This window comes from Eschscholzia californica, unplaced genomic scaffold, assembly GCF_041429995.1.
Source record: "Eschscholzia californica isolate CP2 unplaced genomic scaffold, dmEscCali1.0.p SCAF_3, whole genome shotgun sequence".
Taxonomy (NCBI): Eukaryota; Viridiplantae; Streptophyta; class Magnoliopsida; order Ranunculales; family Papaveraceae; genus Eschscholzia; species Eschscholzia californica.
The window spans coordinates 35,125,854-35,143,840 of record NW_028238420.1 but is presented as its reverse complement, the minus strand read 5'-3'; the positions used below and the strand labels follow the sequence as shown (position 1 = coordinate 35,143,840).

The 17,987-nt window shown below is 36.6% G+C and overlaps 2 protein-coding genes and 1 long non-coding RNA gene across 7 annotated transcripts; 1 reads left to right on the top strand and 2 right to left on the bottom strand.

Moving 5' to 3' along the window:
* Nucleotides 1–3,058: 3,058 nt before the first annotated feature.
* Nucleotides 3,059–7,751, bottom strand: LOC147549814 (2,3-bisphosphoglycerate-independent phosphoglycerate mutase). Of its 2 annotated transcripts, none has more exons than XM_086667809.1 (10): nucleotides 7,668–7,751; nucleotides 7,397–7,573; nucleotides 6,804–6,931; nucleotides 6,559–6,709; nucleotides 6,261–6,464; nucleotides 5,689–6,113; nucleotides 4,666–4,858; nucleotides 4,488–4,583; nucleotides 3,810–3,965; nucleotides 3,059–3,365 (listed from the first exon to the last, which is right to left on the bottom strand). In XM_086667809.1, the coding sequence occupies exons 2-10, from the start codon at nucleotides 7,556–7,558 to the stop codon at nucleotides 3,201–3,203; spliced, it is 1,680 nt and encodes a 559-aa protein (XP_086523935.1). In that variant the 5' UTR covers nucleotides 7,559–7,573; nucleotides 7,668–7,751; the 3' UTR covers nucleotides 3,059–3,200. The 2 variants fall into 2 exon arrangements, with proteins under 2 accessions (XP_086523935.1, XP_086523936.1); XM_086667810.1 differs by having other exon boundaries at nucleotides 7,397–7,571; nucleotides 7,665–7,733.
* Nucleotides 7,752–11,151: 3,400 nt separating this feature from the next.
* On the bottom strand, nucleotides 11,152–14,203 carry LOC147549813 (uncharacterized). Its single transcript, XR_015237649.1, has 4 exons — nucleotides 14,106–14,203; nucleotides 13,921–13,996; nucleotides 12,848–12,934; nucleotides 11,152–11,412 (listed from the first exon to the last, which is right to left on the bottom strand). It is a non-coding gene; the product is annotated as an uncharacterized LOC147549813 (long non-coding RNA).
* A 620-nt stretch (nucleotides 14,204–14,823) lies between these two features.
* Nucleotides 14,824–17,594, top strand: LOC147549812 (uncharacterized). Of its 4 annotated transcripts, none has more exons than XM_086669309.1 (3): nucleotides 14,824–15,021; nucleotides 15,669–17,047; nucleotides 17,452–17,594. In XM_086669309.1, the coding sequence occupies exon 2, from the start codon at nucleotides 15,945–15,947 to the stop codon at nucleotides 16,992–16,994; it is 1,050 nt and encodes a 349-aa protein (XP_086525435.1). In that variant the 5' UTR covers nucleotides 14,824–15,021; nucleotides 15,669–15,944; the 3' UTR covers nucleotides 16,995–17,047; nucleotides 17,452–17,594. The 4 variants fall into 4 exon arrangements, with proteins under 4 accessions (XP_086525435.1, XP_086525436.1, XP_086525437.1 ...); XM_086669310.1 differs by having other exon boundaries at nucleotides 14,890–15,021; nucleotides 17,247–17,594; XM_086669311.1 differs by having other exon boundaries at nucleotides 14,995–15,275.
* The last annotated feature ends 393 nt before the right edge of the window (nucleotides 17,595–17,987 follow it).

Sequence of the window (17,987 nt, the reverse complement as noted above, 5' to 3'; positions counted from 1 at the left end):
AACGATCCTATTTGTCCATGTGTGTTCATCAAGAAATCAAATATTGGATTTGCTATCATTGCAATATACGTTGATTGGGACAGTTGAAGATGTCTCAAAAGCTGCAGAATATTTGAAGAAAGAATTTGAGATGAAAGATCTTGGAAAAACAAAATTCTGCATTGGTTTACAAATTGAGAGGAGCACAAGTGGCATACTTGTTCATCAAAATTTATATACTGAAAAAGTCTTGAAAAGATTTCACATGGACACTTCATATCCTCTTAGTACTCCAATGGTTGTCAAATCTCTTGATACTGTAAAAGATCTTTATCGTCCTAAAGAAGATAATGAAGCACTACTTGGTCCTGAAGTACCATATTTAAGTGCAATCGGTGCTTTATTATATTTAGCTCAATGTACTAGACCTGACATTTCTTTTGCAGTAAATTTATTGGCCAGATTCAGTTCGGCACCAACAAAACGACATTGGATGGGAGTAAAGCATATTCTCCGATACCTTCGAGGAACTACTGACATGGGGTTATTCTATTCGAAGAATTTCTCTAATGGTTCACAAGTGATAGGATATACCGACGCAGGATATTTATCTGATCCACATAAAGGAATTTCACAAACAGGCTATGTTTTTAGTAGTTGTGGTACAGCTTTCTCTTGGCGATCAAGTAAGCAAAGTATGCCTGCTACATCTTCTAACCACTCGGAGATTATTGCTCTTCATGAAGCTACCAGAGAATGTGTATGGCTAAGGTCTATTATTAGTCATATTAGACTTTCATGCGATCTCCCTGGGATTACAAAATCACCTACCATTATTTACGAAGATAATGCGGCTTGCATTGCTCAAATTAAGGAAGGATATATTAAAGGTGACAGAACAAAACACATTTCACCTAAATTATTTTTCTCGCACCATCTACAGAAGAATGGCGAAATTGATATTCAGAAGATACAATCATGTGAAAATTATGCCGACTTGTTTACCAAGTCTTTGCCTACTACAACGTTCAGAAAACTAGTACATGGCATTGGAATGCGGAGTTTGAATAATCTTATGGTATAAGATTACATCGGTCTAAGATATGATATTCATCAGGGGGAGAATATCATCTATGAAGATTTTCGCATCACTAGTACTGGATATCTACGCTCTGTACTCTTTTTCCTTCGTCCAATTTTCATCCCAATGGGTTTTTCTGGCAAGGTTTTAACGAGGCAGATATAGCGTAACTTATATGTCTCATTGTTTTCAGCATTGTGCTCTTTTCTTTGTCATATTTTTGTCCCACTGGGTTTTTGCTGACAAGATTTTGAAGAGATAGTTATTACAAAGAGAATGATGGTCATCCAAGGGGGAGTGTTATGGAGCATTAAGTGGTTGCCCATAGAAAACTTGTTATGGGGCATTAGTTGGCTGCCCATGGAAAGCTTATCTCAAATATGAGGTGCCTGCACCATAGAAACTTTATCATCCACCTCACTCATGCAAGCATGAGGTGCCTATTAGCATCCCATTTCCCTCCACATTAGTCCCTTACGTGTTGGAATTGTGAATGCATGGAAAGGATTATAAATACCCCTCCACCATTCATTCCTTATATATGAGAAAAGTGTATATTGAAATATAGTGTACTTTGACATTAATACAAATCTCACTTCCTTATACCCATGCATTGGTTTAGTTCTAGTACATATATAAGACTACAAATACAATAATCACAATAAAAATGAAATCTTAAATTGAAACTAAGGGCCTGTTATTCGTTCAGACCTTTTTACTAGATTTTTTTTTGTTCCGGACTTCCAAAGATCTCATAACTTCTTGGAGATGTTATAATGCGCTTATAAAGGTCTGGCACATAAATGTTCAAAACTTTAAAGGTTTAGAAACTTTAAAGTTTGAAACTTTTAAAAGTCCGGGACATTAAAGTTTTTAATCATCAAGTTAGGAAATCTTTTTATTAAAAACTTTGAAAATCAAGAATTTTTTTGTTAAAATCAAATTATATTATTTCAAATCTTAGCCGTCCAAACTAATGTTTGATATTACAATAAACGTTACATTATTTTAAGAGCTAAACTTGATTTTAGAATGAAAGCTCAGGACGTTCCCATATTACTAGCTATAATATTCCAATAAATAAAGTTTAATTTCTATGTACAAGTATTATTTTAGAATTTAAGAAGAAAATTAAAAGGTAGACTCCCAAAATAAATACTAAACACATAGACGTCTTCGACTCGCGTTAAAAAATCAAAAGTAAAAAAAAAAAAAAAAATCAATTGCTTATATGAAAAAAAAAAAATTTATAAGAGGTGGATGCTATGGAGACAAACAAATTATATTAGGAGTTCGAGGGGGGGGGGGAGAGAGAGATTTGAGATAAGGAGAAATCAACAACATTAAAGAAATAAAAAAAAAACATTTTTAGGTACACCCAAAGTAGGAATTCAAAGATCCACCTGTTTAGGTGGATCTTTGAATTTGACTAATTTATGAGTAAATTTGTCTCGGAAAGTCCTTGGGCCAGATTTTTGATTAAAAGTTCTTAATTTTTCATAAAAAATGAATAACGCGTTCTTTTAAAATTCTTAAAAAAAGATCTGAACCAATAACACGAAACTTTAAAGTTCTTAAATAAAGGTCTGAACCAATAACACAAAACTTCGAAGCTCTTAAAAAAAGCCTGAAACCAATAACGCCAAACTTCAAAGGTCTTAAGAACTTTGAAGATCTGTTAAAAGGTCTGAACGAATAACCCCCACTAAAGACCAAACAAAGGGACCGAGTTTTCAATAGAAACAGTTTCTACTTTTTGTTTTTTTTTTTGTTGAACTAGGTTCTACTTTTTGTTGAGAGTAAAATAGGTTGTACTTTTTTTTTTTTTTTTTTTTTTTTTTGAAAAAAATAGGTTCTACTTGGTTCATCATTCTATCAAAATCTTATTTCTAAAGCACCCCAAGTTTTTTTTTTTCTGAAGTTATAAACATGACATCTTCCACTTCCCCACAGGAAGATGATTTAACACAAGCAGAGAAAAGAAAAATGTTCGTAAAATTCTCAAAAATACCGCTTCATACGCACTCACATCGCGAATTAACCGAGCGACCATCATAAAGTTTATAAATAACAAGTACTTTAGTGTTAATTTCTAGTTCTAATGGCACTTTTACTGGATAAGAAGTTCGAAGTTTAAACTCTAATTGTCAACAACCTCGATGAGAGTTGTTTCGTAGTCACTTGGAGCAACAAATCCGTGAAGGTTCATCACTGTTGCAGCTACATTAGCTAGCCCGCCATCAGGTACATCGTTACGGAATCTAACCCCTGGAGCTAGACCAGGCCCACCAATTGCAACCGGAACCTGTGAAATAACAAAAAGACACGTATCTTAGAATCTCATCTATATACATCCTCCCACCAGAATATATCCTATTCCTTAGGACTCGATTGCTGATAATCTAGCTAAGTAGCTGAGTTCGGGATTTACTCGCTAACTCCCTAAAGTCAGCTCCCCTTTATGAGCTTCACAAGCCGAGTCCTCTAATTGCCCTCTTGTTATTTCTTATTCGCTATGCTATCATATTTTATAAGTACGCAGTTTATAGATTCAATCAACTGAAAAGTCTAGCTAACAAGTCGGGCTCACAAGTTGTTCGCTTAATATCTGAAGTTCAAAATATCATTCTCGCGAGGATGGATAGACTTCCTGATCATTTAACCATCAAAATCCAAGCTCTTCAAGCTGTTGGTTTAAAGAGCGTGGTTGAGTCGAACATATAGGGAGTATTTAGTTAAGATGACTTACAGGCTGAAGAGTGTGAGAAGTTAGGATTTGGATATTGCCATCTTTATCAAGAAGAGGTTCCCCTTTCTTGTTCCTCTTTACCATATCCTCTGCATTACCATGATCGGCAGTAACAACGTAAATTCCACCAACTTGCTCGATTGCATCAAGGATCATCTGCAAGAATATAATGAAATGCTTCAGTAAACCGTCAGACACCCAAAAGAATCAAAAGTACTTCCGTTAGCAGCAATATCTTCTCGACAAATTGAAATGAAGAGTTTGATTTTTTTTAATGCATAAAACGATATAGTATAATACTTGCTGGACCGTTTGAACTGTAAGCAGGTTTTGTTATTTCTAGAAGTGTTTTGGCACATGGGTTTGTAGCCCAAGAGTAGTGCATTCCTCCAAAACCCAAGAGGTCACAGTTTCAAGTCTTGGGACATCAGTCCACCCAAGATTTATCCCCTGTAACTTTAAGGTACTAAATGGAGTATTATGTAGTTGTAACTTCGTGGCATGTTTAGGGTTTGTTCTTACACTACGATGCCCGTTAGGGCAGTTTTCTACATTTCATGTTGTTTCATGGCAGATGTCAGCACATTCCAGCATTAAAACGGGCCTTACAACAAACAAAAGTACCAAATAAAGATATTCAATTTTTGAAATATAGAAGAAATTAACCAATGATATTACCTTAACACCTTCATCAGCAGCTTTGCAAGCAACAACAGTAGCCTCTATGTCGCCGGTATGGCCAACCATATCACTGTTAGGAATGTTCACACGTACCTACAGGGAATTGATGATAATAAAAAAACAAATCAACCTATAACTTGTTCAGAAAAGTAAGCATATAAGATATCACGAATACCTGGTCAAACTTGCCACTAAGAATAGCATCCCTTGCTTTCTCAGCAATTTCCAAGGCCTTCATTTTGGGCTGAACGTTGAATGTAATACCACTATCACTTGGGATTTCAACATATTCTTCCAGTTCTTCGTTGAAATAACCGGAACGATTACCGTTCCAGAAGAAGGTAACATGTCCAAACTTTACAGTCTCACTGTAGAACAACACAGGGAAATGTATATTAGACCTTAAAAACAAACAGATATGTGGGTATACTGAACAAGAAATTAATCTAAATCCAAGAAAAGTCAACATTACAAAAAGAGAAGGCGCAATAGTTCTTCAAAATTCAACTAGGTCAGGGAACTCTGCTAAGATGGAGTTGGGACCCAAAGTTCACCCAAGATTTAAAATCCAATTTAAAAAAGAATTAATGGTGTGTTTGGTTGCAGGATTCCTAAGTAGGATTCCTATGAAAAGTGGAATTTGGTAGGATTCATGAATCCTTGGTCTGTTTGGCTACCAAGAATCCTAGGACTCTTGAATCTTAAGGATTCTTAATTCTAAAATTTGTATTGGACCAAAATCCCACCCTATCCCCTAGGATTTGTTAGGATTTTGGATTAATGAACCTAAATTTCAAACTTAAAATCAACAAAAAAATATTTCCTTCTACAAAATCATTATTCTTTTTCAAAATCATTATTTTTTTCAAAAATCATAATTTTTCTAAAGACGTTTAGAAATACTCAAATAATAATAAATCATAGGATTCTTAGTTGCCAAACAAGCCAAAAAATATTACTTGGATTCATGAATCCGCCATCCAAACACACCATAAAAGAAAAAGTGATCCTCAAGATAGATGGAGCAACAAAAACCGAGAATAAGATTCAAGCAGCATATAAATACTGTTCCTCAATATAGATGGGGCAATAAAGTCGAGAATAAGATATATATATATATATATATATATATATATATATATATACATACATATACATATATGTAGTATAAGCACCAAGATTTCAGAGGGCCACCAACCTGCAGGCAAAGGTACGGATGCCATTATGCACCAAATATTCACCAGATGTTCTCTCAATCTCTGGAGGTGAAACTAGGTAATGGCTTGGAAGCTTCAACTCACCATCATACTGGAGCATTCCAGCATACCGAATCTTTGGGAATCGTACACGGTCAAAATTTTTGAAGTCTTCATATTCAAGCGCTTTGGCAAGCATAGTCATACGATCAGCTCGGAAATTGAATGTCACAACAGCATCACCGTCAACTATAGGGCCTACAGCCTTCCCAGTGTCGTCAACTATAACAAATGGAGGCAAGTATTGGTCATTGGCCTTCGGTTCCTCCCTCAGTTTCTTCACAGCTTCAACAGCATTCTTAAACTTGTATGGTGCTTCACCAAGAACTTGGGCATCCCATCCTCGTTTTACCACGCCCCAGTCGTTCTAAACGCATAATAAAATAATTATATTTCTCATACTGGGTCAATTGCCAAGGGAATCACTCACATAGGTTTCAACATTCAAGCCTATATATATATATATATATATATATATATATGGACATGTACATGTACACTTTTTTTACAATACCTCATAACGATCCATGGTGACATACATACGACCACCACCAGATGCAATTTGTGCGTCAATGCCCTTAGCCCGCAGGTCTGAGAGGTCTTTCTCAAGAGTTTCTACAAACCCGACACTTGAACCATCCAAAACATCACGTCCATCAGTGAGAATATGAACACGGATTCTTTTGGCCCCTCTCTCACTAGCGCCTTTTAGTAGCAACTACACCAGTAAAGAGATAATTACAACTGACCTCTATATCTATCACGGACCAAAGAATAACTAATGCATTTATCTTCTACAGAAGCGAGTATACCTGAACTTGATCAATACGAGAGTGAACACCGCCATCACTTAACAACCCAATTAGGTGAAGTGTGTTGTTAGCAAAACTTTCTTTGATGTAGTTAAAGCCTTCTCCATCATAAATTTTTCCCGAGGCAAGTGCGAGATCCACAAGCTTGGCTCTGCATTATAAAAATAATATTAAAATCAAGGGCCAGCTAGAACTTCGGCAATGAAGAAAACAAAAAAAAAAATCAACTAATAAATAACTTGTACCCTTGAGCGAAAATCCGCCCAGCACCGAGTGCGTTATGACCAACTTCACTATTACCCATGTCATCCTCAGTTGGGAGCCCAACTGCCTTACCATGTGCTCTTACTAGCCTCCATTTCTCTGGCGCACCCTTCACGACAATGAAACAATAAATGTCAAATGAAAAAAACAACTTATCTACATCAATGGACACAACCCAAAAACTCAGATTCGAGATACATCAACTGCATGAACACTGATCAAGTAGGCAGTTAATGCAATACAATTTGGTGGGTCGGATCATCATTATAGACATTGCAGAAAAATAATCACGGGGTTCGACACCTCAAAGAGTTACGCATAAAAGATCATAATCTAAAAGAAACTTGACACAAAAAAACATTGATAAACTGGTTGATTTGATTTCACCCTTCTAATAACTCTAAATCCTCTATAGGACAACAATGGATTTTCTTTGTTATGTTCATTAAACAGATGTATACATTTGGAATCTGCATGTCAGGATAGTAACAAAATAACAGACCACAAAAATCAAAGTATCAAACTTTGAAGTATCATGTAGGTAATAGATGAAGCTAAAAGAATAAATCCTTACCGTTTTAAGGGAATCCATGGTGGGTGTTTGAGCAACATGGATGCAGTTATACTGATCAGCATTAGCTTCACCCCATCCATCCAAAACCACTAAAGCAATAGTCTTACCCTTTGGAAGCTTTGGGTGATCAGACAATTTCCATGAAAAATCAGAGCTACCCATCTCCTTAAATAATCTAAAAACGGATTAACAAAAAGGATACTAATCACAAACCAAAAGACATGAAGAAGAAGAAGAAGAAGAACAGAGAGAGGGAGATCTGGTTTACCCTTTTTCTTGTTGAAGCGGTTTGTTGCTAGAAAGTTCGATTACTTGGAAACCACCCGACCACAGGATTCGTATATTTATAGGAGAGACTAGAGAGAGTGCGTGTTGGGTCGATATAATAAGGGAGAAGGTCCACCCTACTTTGGTACAATGGCTGGACCCACTTAAAACTGATGACGTCGTCGGATCGAATTTCGATCGAATTTCGTTGGAAGCAGTTCGTCATCAAAATTTATCCCACGTAATTTTGGCTATTAATAATGTACCTTATGTAATAATTTGTCGGATTTTAGGTCTTTCTGTTGTTGGACTTTACGCTTCTTTCATTCTTGGTTTAAATTAAGCGGTTATCGTCTTTATTACATCTTCACAATGTATTAATACCTTGTTACGACTAACGTAGATCGTAGTCGAATTCTCAAAAAAATAGGCGCTGCTATTTACAAAGCTCATAAGAGCTATTTAGAGGGCTGGCTATTTGTAAGTATACTTTTTGTTATTTACAGATAGTTTGATTTTATCACAACTTATTAAGTACTTAGAATTAGACCTCTGTTTTACAGATAGGTCCTTCCCTCCATCTAAAATCTTGATCTCTTCCCTCAAAAATTTCGTAAAGTCATTCTCTCAATTTTTATCTTGATGTGTTAGGGTTTCAAGGCTTCTTTAGGTAGTTTTCAAAGAAAATCTTGTTATAGATTTATCTTAACTCATATGTATTCATGGAATTAGATTTCTCTTTAACTATTTAGGTAGTTTTCAAAGAAATCTTGTTATAGATTTATCTTGAATCATATGTACTCATGGAAGTAGATTTCTATTTAGCTATTTAGGTAGTTTTTAAAGAAATCTTGTTATAGATTTATCTTGAATGATATGTACTCATGGAAGTAGATTTCTCTTTACCTATTTAGGTAGTTTTCAAAAGAAATCTTGTAGTAGAAGAAGGTGAGATTTTGTTGCCATATTTTTTGTTGGTTCTTGTCGAAAATTTTCGGTTTAAATTCGGTGGTTCCTGCCGAAAATCCATTTTTTCCTAACTTTTATGTTATTGACCAAAATTCTATCCTTTTCTTTTTCAGGTGTTAGGATTTCCATATTACAACATCTACTGTGCAAGGACTTATGCCATGTAATCAACAATCTCACCTTCACATTTGAATAAATATTATTGACCAAAATTCTATCCTTTTCTTTTTCAGGTGTTAGGATTTCCATATATTTGGTAAAGGTAATTCTTTTCAACTTTGCAGATAACTACCAAAAGAGTTTAGTTATTTATAAGTTTGGTTTCACCACACCAACATTCGGATAGTAATTTCTGTGTAGTACAAATATGATTCGGAATCAACAGATATAGCTAGTTACATTAACATCGAGTAAGGTATTTCAAAAAATGTCTGACTTCATTTTGGCTCAGGTTCTCAGTTCTCACTAGGTTCCAGGTTTTCTTCCCTTTTCTCTTTGTTTTCTCAAGAATCTCCTGTAAATGTTATGATTAGTTCTTCTTCATTCAGAAACTAAGGATGCTTTTTACATTTTGGATGTTAGTGTTCATTTAGATCCAAGTGTTAGAGTATTCTTATTAGAAATGTGTAAATGTTTAAACTTATTAGTTTAAGACTGTGATTATATTGAAATTTACATTGTAAGTGCTTCTGATAAGAATTTGTTGGTGAAGAAGGTACAATGAACCAACATGACGGATAAGTACAGAAAGAGTCATTCGATTGTAACTTATGCTCATTCACATAGTTTGCTCGATCTGTAATGCAATCAAAAGAACGGTCCGTGCTTACAGGCACGGGTTACTTCCTCGTACTTAAAAAAAGGGGTAAAAGGGGAAATACAATATTGTCTGTTAAGTTTAACGAAAGAAATCATTATCTAAGGGGGGCAAAATAGAATGGTGGATATTGTTGAGGTCAAAATTTTTTGAGTTAATTCCTATATGGCCCCCTACTTTGTGACCAGCTTCTTTTATGACCCCCAAATTTCTGTAAATTCAAATATGACCCCCTATTTTCATGGAAATGTCATTACTACCCTTCCCATTAATATATTTTCAAAATAAAAGTAAAAACAATAACCTAAATTCCACCTCACTTCCCTCTCCACCACTCATCTCTCTCCACGTCATCTCCCTCTCCAACTCACCTCTCTCTCTCTCTCCAAGTCAGCACTCTCTTCTCCGATGAAGGTTGCCGGCCGGAAAATTTTCTGGCCGGCTACCTTCAAACTAAAAAAAAAAAAAAAATTTCACTCATCTCTCTCTCTCTAAAAATTCCGGCGAAGGGGGTTTCCCTTCGCCGGAATCTGGTCTGTTGAAATCATGGTAGGTCGGATCTCTTGATGTGAATAAGAAGTAAACATAACCAACAACCAAATTAAGAACAGAGAAAATTAAGAAACAGGATGAAGTTCCAATGTTCCATAAATCCTGAAGTTTTGATAGAAAATCCTGAAGTTTCCAATGTTTCCTGGGGTAGTTTGCAATTTAAATTGACAAATAAATTTTTGACCTAATTTGAACTAATTTGCATACTCAAAGTTCAGGACTACTCCTAAAAGCTCTCAAGGATCATTGTTCCTAGGCATACCCTTTAAAGATCATCATCAAAACCCTAACTTTCAGGCATAAATTTGTAACTTAGAAGTTCTATCTACTGGGTTCAGAGAGATGGTATTTGATTTAGGTGTAAACCCTAAACAATCAACAAAGAAAAAAGGGGGAAAATACAGAAATCACCCAAAAAATCCCTAAAACATTAAAACAAATTTAGAGAGAGAAAGTAGATAAAGATGAAACCACCTTATCAGGATGAAGATAAACTTTATCTCTAAAAAGAAGAATAACACCAGCTTCATCAAAGTACTTAAGCAAAAGAAGCAGCTTCATCATAAGATCTAGTAACACCAATACTTTCACAAGCTTTAAGAAGATCAGAATACCCAATCACTTCTTCTTCCATTCCTAGTTTCTTCTTTAAAGCTTCAACATTTACCAATCTCAACAATTTCTTTGCTTCTATATATGAAATCTTATCTCCCATACTTCTTCCTTGATCAACCACCTCCATGGAAGAGGATGAAGAAGAGGAGAAAAGGGTTACTGAAGCTGGACGAGTACATCTTAACTCCATTGGAAGAACTGAATCTGTTTTTAAGCTTCTCTTTAACAACATCAAACCTGACGATCTCCACATTTTTTTTCAAACCCAATTTCTCTTTTTCTTTCTTCTTCTTGTTAATCTTCAACAGACCAGATTCCGGCGAAGGGAAATGTGACGCCCCGTGTTCCGAGACACGGTTTGCCCGGCAGTTTATAAAAGAAACTAAGTCTCAGTCTCGCTTAAACAGAGTTTCTAAAATAAACCAAAGCCAACACACTTATCTCTGTTATCAAACAAATAAAATGAAGCAGCGGAAATCTAATAAGAAATCATAGTTTTTGAAAACGAACTAAAAGTCAAAAAGACGAGACTAAATTTCGGCAGAGTTTCCTCTGTAAATTGAGTCTATAAAACCTGTAAAACCTGCCAAAACATACATATATACATGCACATAAACTCATATCACGACAAAACAAACTACAAACCCCAAACATCTCGCACCTACTATATACTACAGTGATACATATATATTCTTCGTTCTGATAATATACATAACTTCAAAATATACAAAAACAAATCGATCTCACATCAACAGTTGCTCACAAGCAAGATTAGATCGATCTGGAACTATAGTACCTGAACAAAAACAAATGAAGGAGTGAGATAACTCGAAAGTTAGCTCAGTAGGATACCTAGACATCCTACCCGCACCACACATCAACATTTTAATAAAACAATAGTTTAGGTGATACAATAGTACAAATAGATATTATGCACATCAAGCAAGGCAATACAGCAAGATAATTCTTCTAGCTTACCAAGATCATGACTGAATACGCCCTCAGTCGGGGTCACCTACTATTCGGCTAGGAAGAACCGTTAGGCCTTTGTTAGTACGTAGGCAGGCGGCGCCTTATCGAACAGTTGACTACTGCAGTGTACACATGGATCCACGTAATACCCCGGTAAGAGCTTCCGTAACTCTCCCTTCGTCATCATCGCCCATCGGGCTAACTTGTGATCTCAATACGCATCGAATAATAAATCCCACTCAAACAACGATACGCTTAGAATATGCTATGACTTACCCAGACGACTATAAGAGTATCGTCGTGAAGTAGAGCCATATACCCACGGCGATACAATTATCTCGTCTTGAGGCGCGTCCTACCTCCGGCCAGATCTGACGCTCCCTCGCAAGGTAACTCATTAACCATTCGAAGAATACCCAAACATATGCATGAACCTATAATAATATTAAATGATCTGAGTGACTCCCAAAGCTACAAGAACAGAGCTCTCCTAACAGGTAACATCCACCAAAGGAGAAGAGCGTTCTCGCATCTCAAGGTAGGGTAAACCCTGTTTAAAGCCAAGCTTTTACAAGTTTCCACTTTCAGGGATTAAGTATTTTCTTATTACGAAAACTCGGGTAAGCACCCTATTTCATTTCGGTGAAAATGTTGTAAGTATCAATCACATATCATACAGAATTCAAACCACAAACACCAGTGGCTTAGCAGAATAAATAAACAAACATGGCACTGGTCAGTCCCCTAATCACTCCAAGGGTCGGAATACCCCAACTCCCAATCTCTCTCGGACCCCATTCCGGGTAAACAAGAATGGTCGTTACCAAACGGCTGGCCACACGCACCGAGTGTAACCCTTAACATGAATTCATGGCTAATCCATAACAGAAATATAAACAAGGGGACCAACCAATGCCCGACGTCAAACAATCAATACACGTAACACAGATCAAGCGATTCCGCCTCCATGTTATACACGCAGCTCAAGCGATTCCGCCACCACGTGTTTACAATTCACACAAAACGATCACACAGATCAAGCGATCCCGCCTCTATGTGATTATTTTTCAGAAAAACCAATTTGTTTTGAAAAGAGAAACATCCATAACATATAGCACACCACTACATTCATATCATACCATATCATATCATAAATTGAACTAGAGAACTATAAAAAAAAGAAGAAAAAATGACTATATATATATATAATGGTGAAACGGGGAATACCCGTGCTCCAAGTAAGATTCATAGGATCCTACCTCAGATGTAGTACACTTCCGGTTCGTTGTCGTCCACCTGAGATTCGGACTCCTCGGGTTTCTCTTCTACGTAGTATTCGCTTCCTGCTGAAAGTACAAGGAACAAGACGGTCAATTGACAGTCAGAAAACTGTCTGAGGAGATCTTGCAAACTAAGAAGACAATATATCTGAAGAACCCATAAACGATATAACATTCATTACTTAGCTTGCGTCCTAAACCATTGGACGATTCCATAAAGTCTATTATGTGATTCCGAGGTCACAAGAGTCACCTTCACTCTGACAACACGAATATCTTATTCACACCCTTAATATACAAATCCAACCTATATTAGGTTCCGTTATAAACCAAACTATTCCGAAGTTGTTCCTTGTAACGAAATCGACTATACCGAGTACTTTCGACCATTTAAAAACTTTCGTTGTCATACTCAATTAAGTTGAATCATATATCGCTTAAAGTATATTTATGCCCTTAACATGTTCTATCGGTTCTCTTTGCTAAAATCCGAATGAACCGTATCCAAAATGCATAAACACACAAAGTAGTCTTAATTGCGCACTGCGCACTCAAACAAACAATACTCTTTAGTCCTTAATCCGATTCAACTGATTCTTAAGTTTTCGGAAAGTTAACTTCACTCCTAGCGTTTCATTCTCAGGTGTCTTCTCCTAATTACGACTAAAACATACCGGAAAAACGTAAAAGATACGCAGCAGTGCATCAGTTTTACTGCTCGTATGCTGCATACTCTAACCATCATATCATCCTCATCCGAACTCCGAATAATCATTATAATATGTTTCTGGAATCGGAACGAGACGAGCTATAATATCTATGAAGACTCGAAATTCTTCCGAAGCCTCTACAACTGCCTAAACACTCAAAAACAGTAGCAGTTATGTTCTTAATTTACTGTTTTTCATCAAGTCTCAACCTATTCATCCACTTGATTCTTCATACATAACTTCATAACTCTTTAAGTTAACTAACATCATAGAATCACACATAAAGGTAAGGAAATACCCTTAAAAATTCATTATACAACCATAGGGATCAAAATTTCTTACCTTGATTCCAATAAAATTGATTTAGATAGTTTCCTCTTGATTAGTCTCTTGTAATTCCTCCTCAATTCACCAAGTTCTTCAAATCATGAAGAAAACTACCATTAAAACTCAATTCAACATCATAGAGAGAGAAAATTAAGTTTCCATAAAAAACCTAAACAAAAAAGCTTAAGAACAACACTTACTTCTTGATTGAACTCAAAATTTCTCTTTAAAATTCACCCAAACTCTCAATCTTAATCAATTTCTTCCCTTGAGTTTAAGCCCTAATCTCAGTCGGTTTAAAGAGAGAAAGAAAATCTGATTTTTTTGGTTTACAACTTATCCACTCGAATTTACAGTTTAGTCCCTCAATTTCTATCAACTTGCAAAGCAGCCCCTAAATATTTCCTGGTCGCAGAAAACATCCTAAATTCTGCACCAGTTGTTTATTTAGTCCTTGTCCTAACTTTCTCTAAACTTCAAATGGCCCTTCGCCTAACCTTAGTCTTATATTTTCTGAATCCAAAGCACGGGACGTTACAGGAAACCCTCTTCGCCGGAATTTTAAGAGAGAAATAGATGAGTGAAAAAAAATGTTTTTTTTTTAGTTTGAAGGTCGCCGGCCGGAAAATTTTCCGGCCGGCAACCTTCATCGGAGAAGAGAATGCTGATTTGGAGAGAGAGAGAGGTGAGTTGGAGAGGGAGATGACGTGGAGAGAGATGAGTGGTGGAGAGGGAAGTGAGGTGGAATTTAGGTTATTGTTTTTACTTTTATTTTGAAAATATATTAATAAGAAGGGTAGTTATGACATTTCCATGAAAATAGGGGCCCATATTTGAATTTACAGAAATTTGGGGCCATAAAGGAAGCTGGTCACAAAGTAGGTGGCCATATAGGAATTAACTCAAATTTTTTCAGTTATTCACAAATTTGGGGCCAAACTTTTATTAACCCATAAAAAATTAGGAGTAACCCAACCCTAAATCATAGCTCTGTTTACTCTGTTGGACAAATCTCTCTTCTCCCTCTCTCTCTCTCTCTCTCTCTCCACACTGGGCTGTTACAATTTCGACATCAACACTCCAAAAGCTAAGCTCCCTTTTAGAAAACCACCTCAGGTATTTCTCACTCTAGAAATCCATTTTATATTTGTTTCTTCTTATCTAAAACCACATCTTCAGTAACCCCCAACCCAAAACCCGTTTTTTTGCAATACTTCTTAGGCAAGTGGCTCGAGAACTTTTTTACTTTGACATTTTTCTCATTGAACAAAAAACCCTAACAACTTTTCTCACAAAATCCTAACACCCATTCACAAAAATCTTCCCTTTCTGCTCATTCATTTGTTTGGAAAAATGGTTTTCAGAAGTGGGTAAGTTGATGCTTAGTTGATCATTTTCTGTTTTTGACTACCTTCCTCATTTTAGTTTCATTCAAATTGTTAATTGAAATAGCAGAAGGTCCCAATTTAGGGTTATTGGTATTTCTATGGATTAATTTGAATGGGTAGGCTTATTTTTGTGGGATTCATGAATTTTGTGGCTTTGATTTCTGATGAAATGAAACAATTAGGACTATATTGAATTGTTTTAGTGTAAAAATCTATTATTTTGCTTGATATTGGGTCTCAAGATTAGAGTAGTTTTGAGGCATATTTCTTTGTGTAGTTTTGAGGAGCTCCAAGTTGGTGTGAATTCTGTTCTAGTATTGCATATGCATTATAAACATAAAAAGTGGAATGATTATCTGTTATTTTTATGCGCAGTGGCTAAGCGATTCATTTGTTGGAATCTCGACGTTCAGCCATCCTCATCTCCATATACAGAATTAGAATAACTTCACATGCTGTGGAAGCAAATTGGAGTAAATATCATTTTTGCCGTATTATAGTTAGCTCAAGTTTTCTTATTTCACACATTATAATCTCGGAGACCACAAGAACCACCTAGGCTACCTTCCAGTTATCACTTGTTCACTCTTTGTGCAATCTCATTTATCAATCTCGGTTGTCTCGAGCGAGAGCTTGAGACAATATATTATAATGATGTTAACAACCAAACATTTGACAACCTCACCATCTCTTTCCTTCTCAAAAACCCTCAAGAGTCAAAACTTTGATTCTAATCTTTCTTTCCCTCTTAATGTTTCAAAACCCACCAAAATTCTCTCCGCTCCACTTCTCAAATGTTCTCTAGCAACAACCAGCAGCAGCACCATATCAGCAGCATCATCAAAGACCTCTGCTCAAACCAGGGTAGATATTCTCGCCGAATCACTTCCGTTCATACAGAAATTCAGAGGCAAGACCATAGTTGTAAAATATGGAGGTGCTGCTATGAAATCGGAATCTCTTCAAGCTTCAGTCATCAATGATCTAGTGCTCCTCTCCTGTGTTGGCCTGCGGCCTGTTTTTGTTCACGGTGGTGGCCCAGAAATCAATAGCTGGCTCAGTCGTCTCGGGATACAACCCAACTTTCTAAACGGCCTTCGTGTCACTGATTCGTCAACAATGGAAATCGTTGAGATGGTTCTTGTTGGCAAGGTTAATAAACACCTTGTCTCTCTCATCAACAAAGCTGGCGCCACTGCTGTCGGTCTTTCCGGCAAAGACGGACGCTTACTGACTGCTCGTCCTAATCCCAATTCTGCTCAACTTGGTTTTGTTGGGGATATTGCTCGGGTTGACCCTACAATACTCCGACCACTAATCGCCAATGATCACATCCCTGTGATTGCATCAGTGGCGGCAGACGAGGGAGGGCAAGCATACAACATAAATGCAGACACTGTCGCAGGCGAATTAGCAGCTGCCCTTGGGGCAGAAAAACTGATATTGTTAACTGATGTCGCTGGAATCCTTGAAGATAAAGAGGACCCATCTAGCTTGGTCAAAGAGATCGATATCAAGGGGGTTAAGAGAATGGTGGAAGAAGGGAAGATCGCTGGAGGGATGATCCCTAAGGTGAACTGTTGTGTTAGGTCGCTTGCACAGGGAGTCCGTACGGCGAGTATCATCGATGGGAGGCTCCCACACTCACTGCTCCTTGAGATTCTCACAGATGAAGGAGCTGGAACGATGATCTTGGGGTAATTGCATTCTGTGGTGTCACTAATTATCATTGGTAGGGTGGGCTTCGAAAAACGGTATGTTGGTTTTACTCTGATTTGTTATTCTCTCAGTCTTCTGTTTCTTCTAGAAAACTGGAATTGACTTTTAAGCTGTTGAAAACTTCATAGTAATGAATTAATGTCAATTGTTGAAAGCTCATACTTGGTCATGTTAATATTAAAACTTATGATTTCTCTGCGGAAGCAATTCTAAAAACTGAAATCTTGCTTCTAGGGTTCTACCACTTGCCTTATGTTCTTTGTTTGATAATGTAAGAAGAAATAATGCCTCTGATGCATCTAGACGGGGAGGGTTTGGCTAACTTTCTGTGTGAACTCTAAGTCCCTAACCCTAGAAATTTGAATTAGACATGTAACAGAGTGTATTTGTTCATGGACAAAGAGTTAACCCAACTCCTGTTATCTTTTGATTCTTGTAGGGCAACTGTCCCGGAGTTAAAGGAACTTCAATCGGTAGGGAAATTCCGAGTTTTCCTTTTTATGCTGTCATAGTAAACAAAAATGACTAGTGGTTACCTTTTTTCCTTATAATTTAGATGAATGGGATATTTGGTGTTTCAAATTACTTGCAACATAATAACTTACTAATCAAATTTCTTTCAATAAAAAAAAAATTAACGTCCCTCAGATTTGGCAGTGAGAGAGTGTTCCCACTGGGACTAAACTTAAAAGTAAAATCGAAAATAGAATATTTTTTTACAACAAAAATAAGGGAATAGATAAGAATGCATGCTAAGCGATTTGTGTAGGAGTAATCGTTTTGTAAATCGATAATGAGAGATGAAATAAGGAATTGAGGAAATTAGACTTATATATGAGACTTACAGAGATAGAAGAGTGAATATGAGAGAAAATTTACACAAATCTAGTTTTGTGTGTGACGCGTCACGAAGGACCTACCAAAGCAAGTAAGCAACCAAGTGGTTTTCTTTCATTTTCTCATTAGAGGGGTACC

Coding starts and splice junctions, on each gene's coding strand:
- LOC147549812 (XM_086669309.1), top strand. CDS start 15,945: ATGATGTTAACAACCAAACATTTGACAACCTCACCATCTCTTTCCTTC.
- LOC147549814 (XM_086667809.1), bottom strand. CDS start 7,558: ATGGGTAGCTCTGATTTTTCATGGAAATTGTCTGATCACCCAAAGCTT. Junction 6,932..7,396: donor CCATGGATTCCCTTAAAACG/GTAAGGATTTAT, acceptor ATTGTCGTGAAG/GGTGCGCCAGAGAAATGGAG. Junction 3,966..4,487: donor CTGCTGATGAAGGTGTTAAG/GTAATATCATTG, acceptor ATATTCTTGCAG/ATGATCCTTGATGCAATCGA.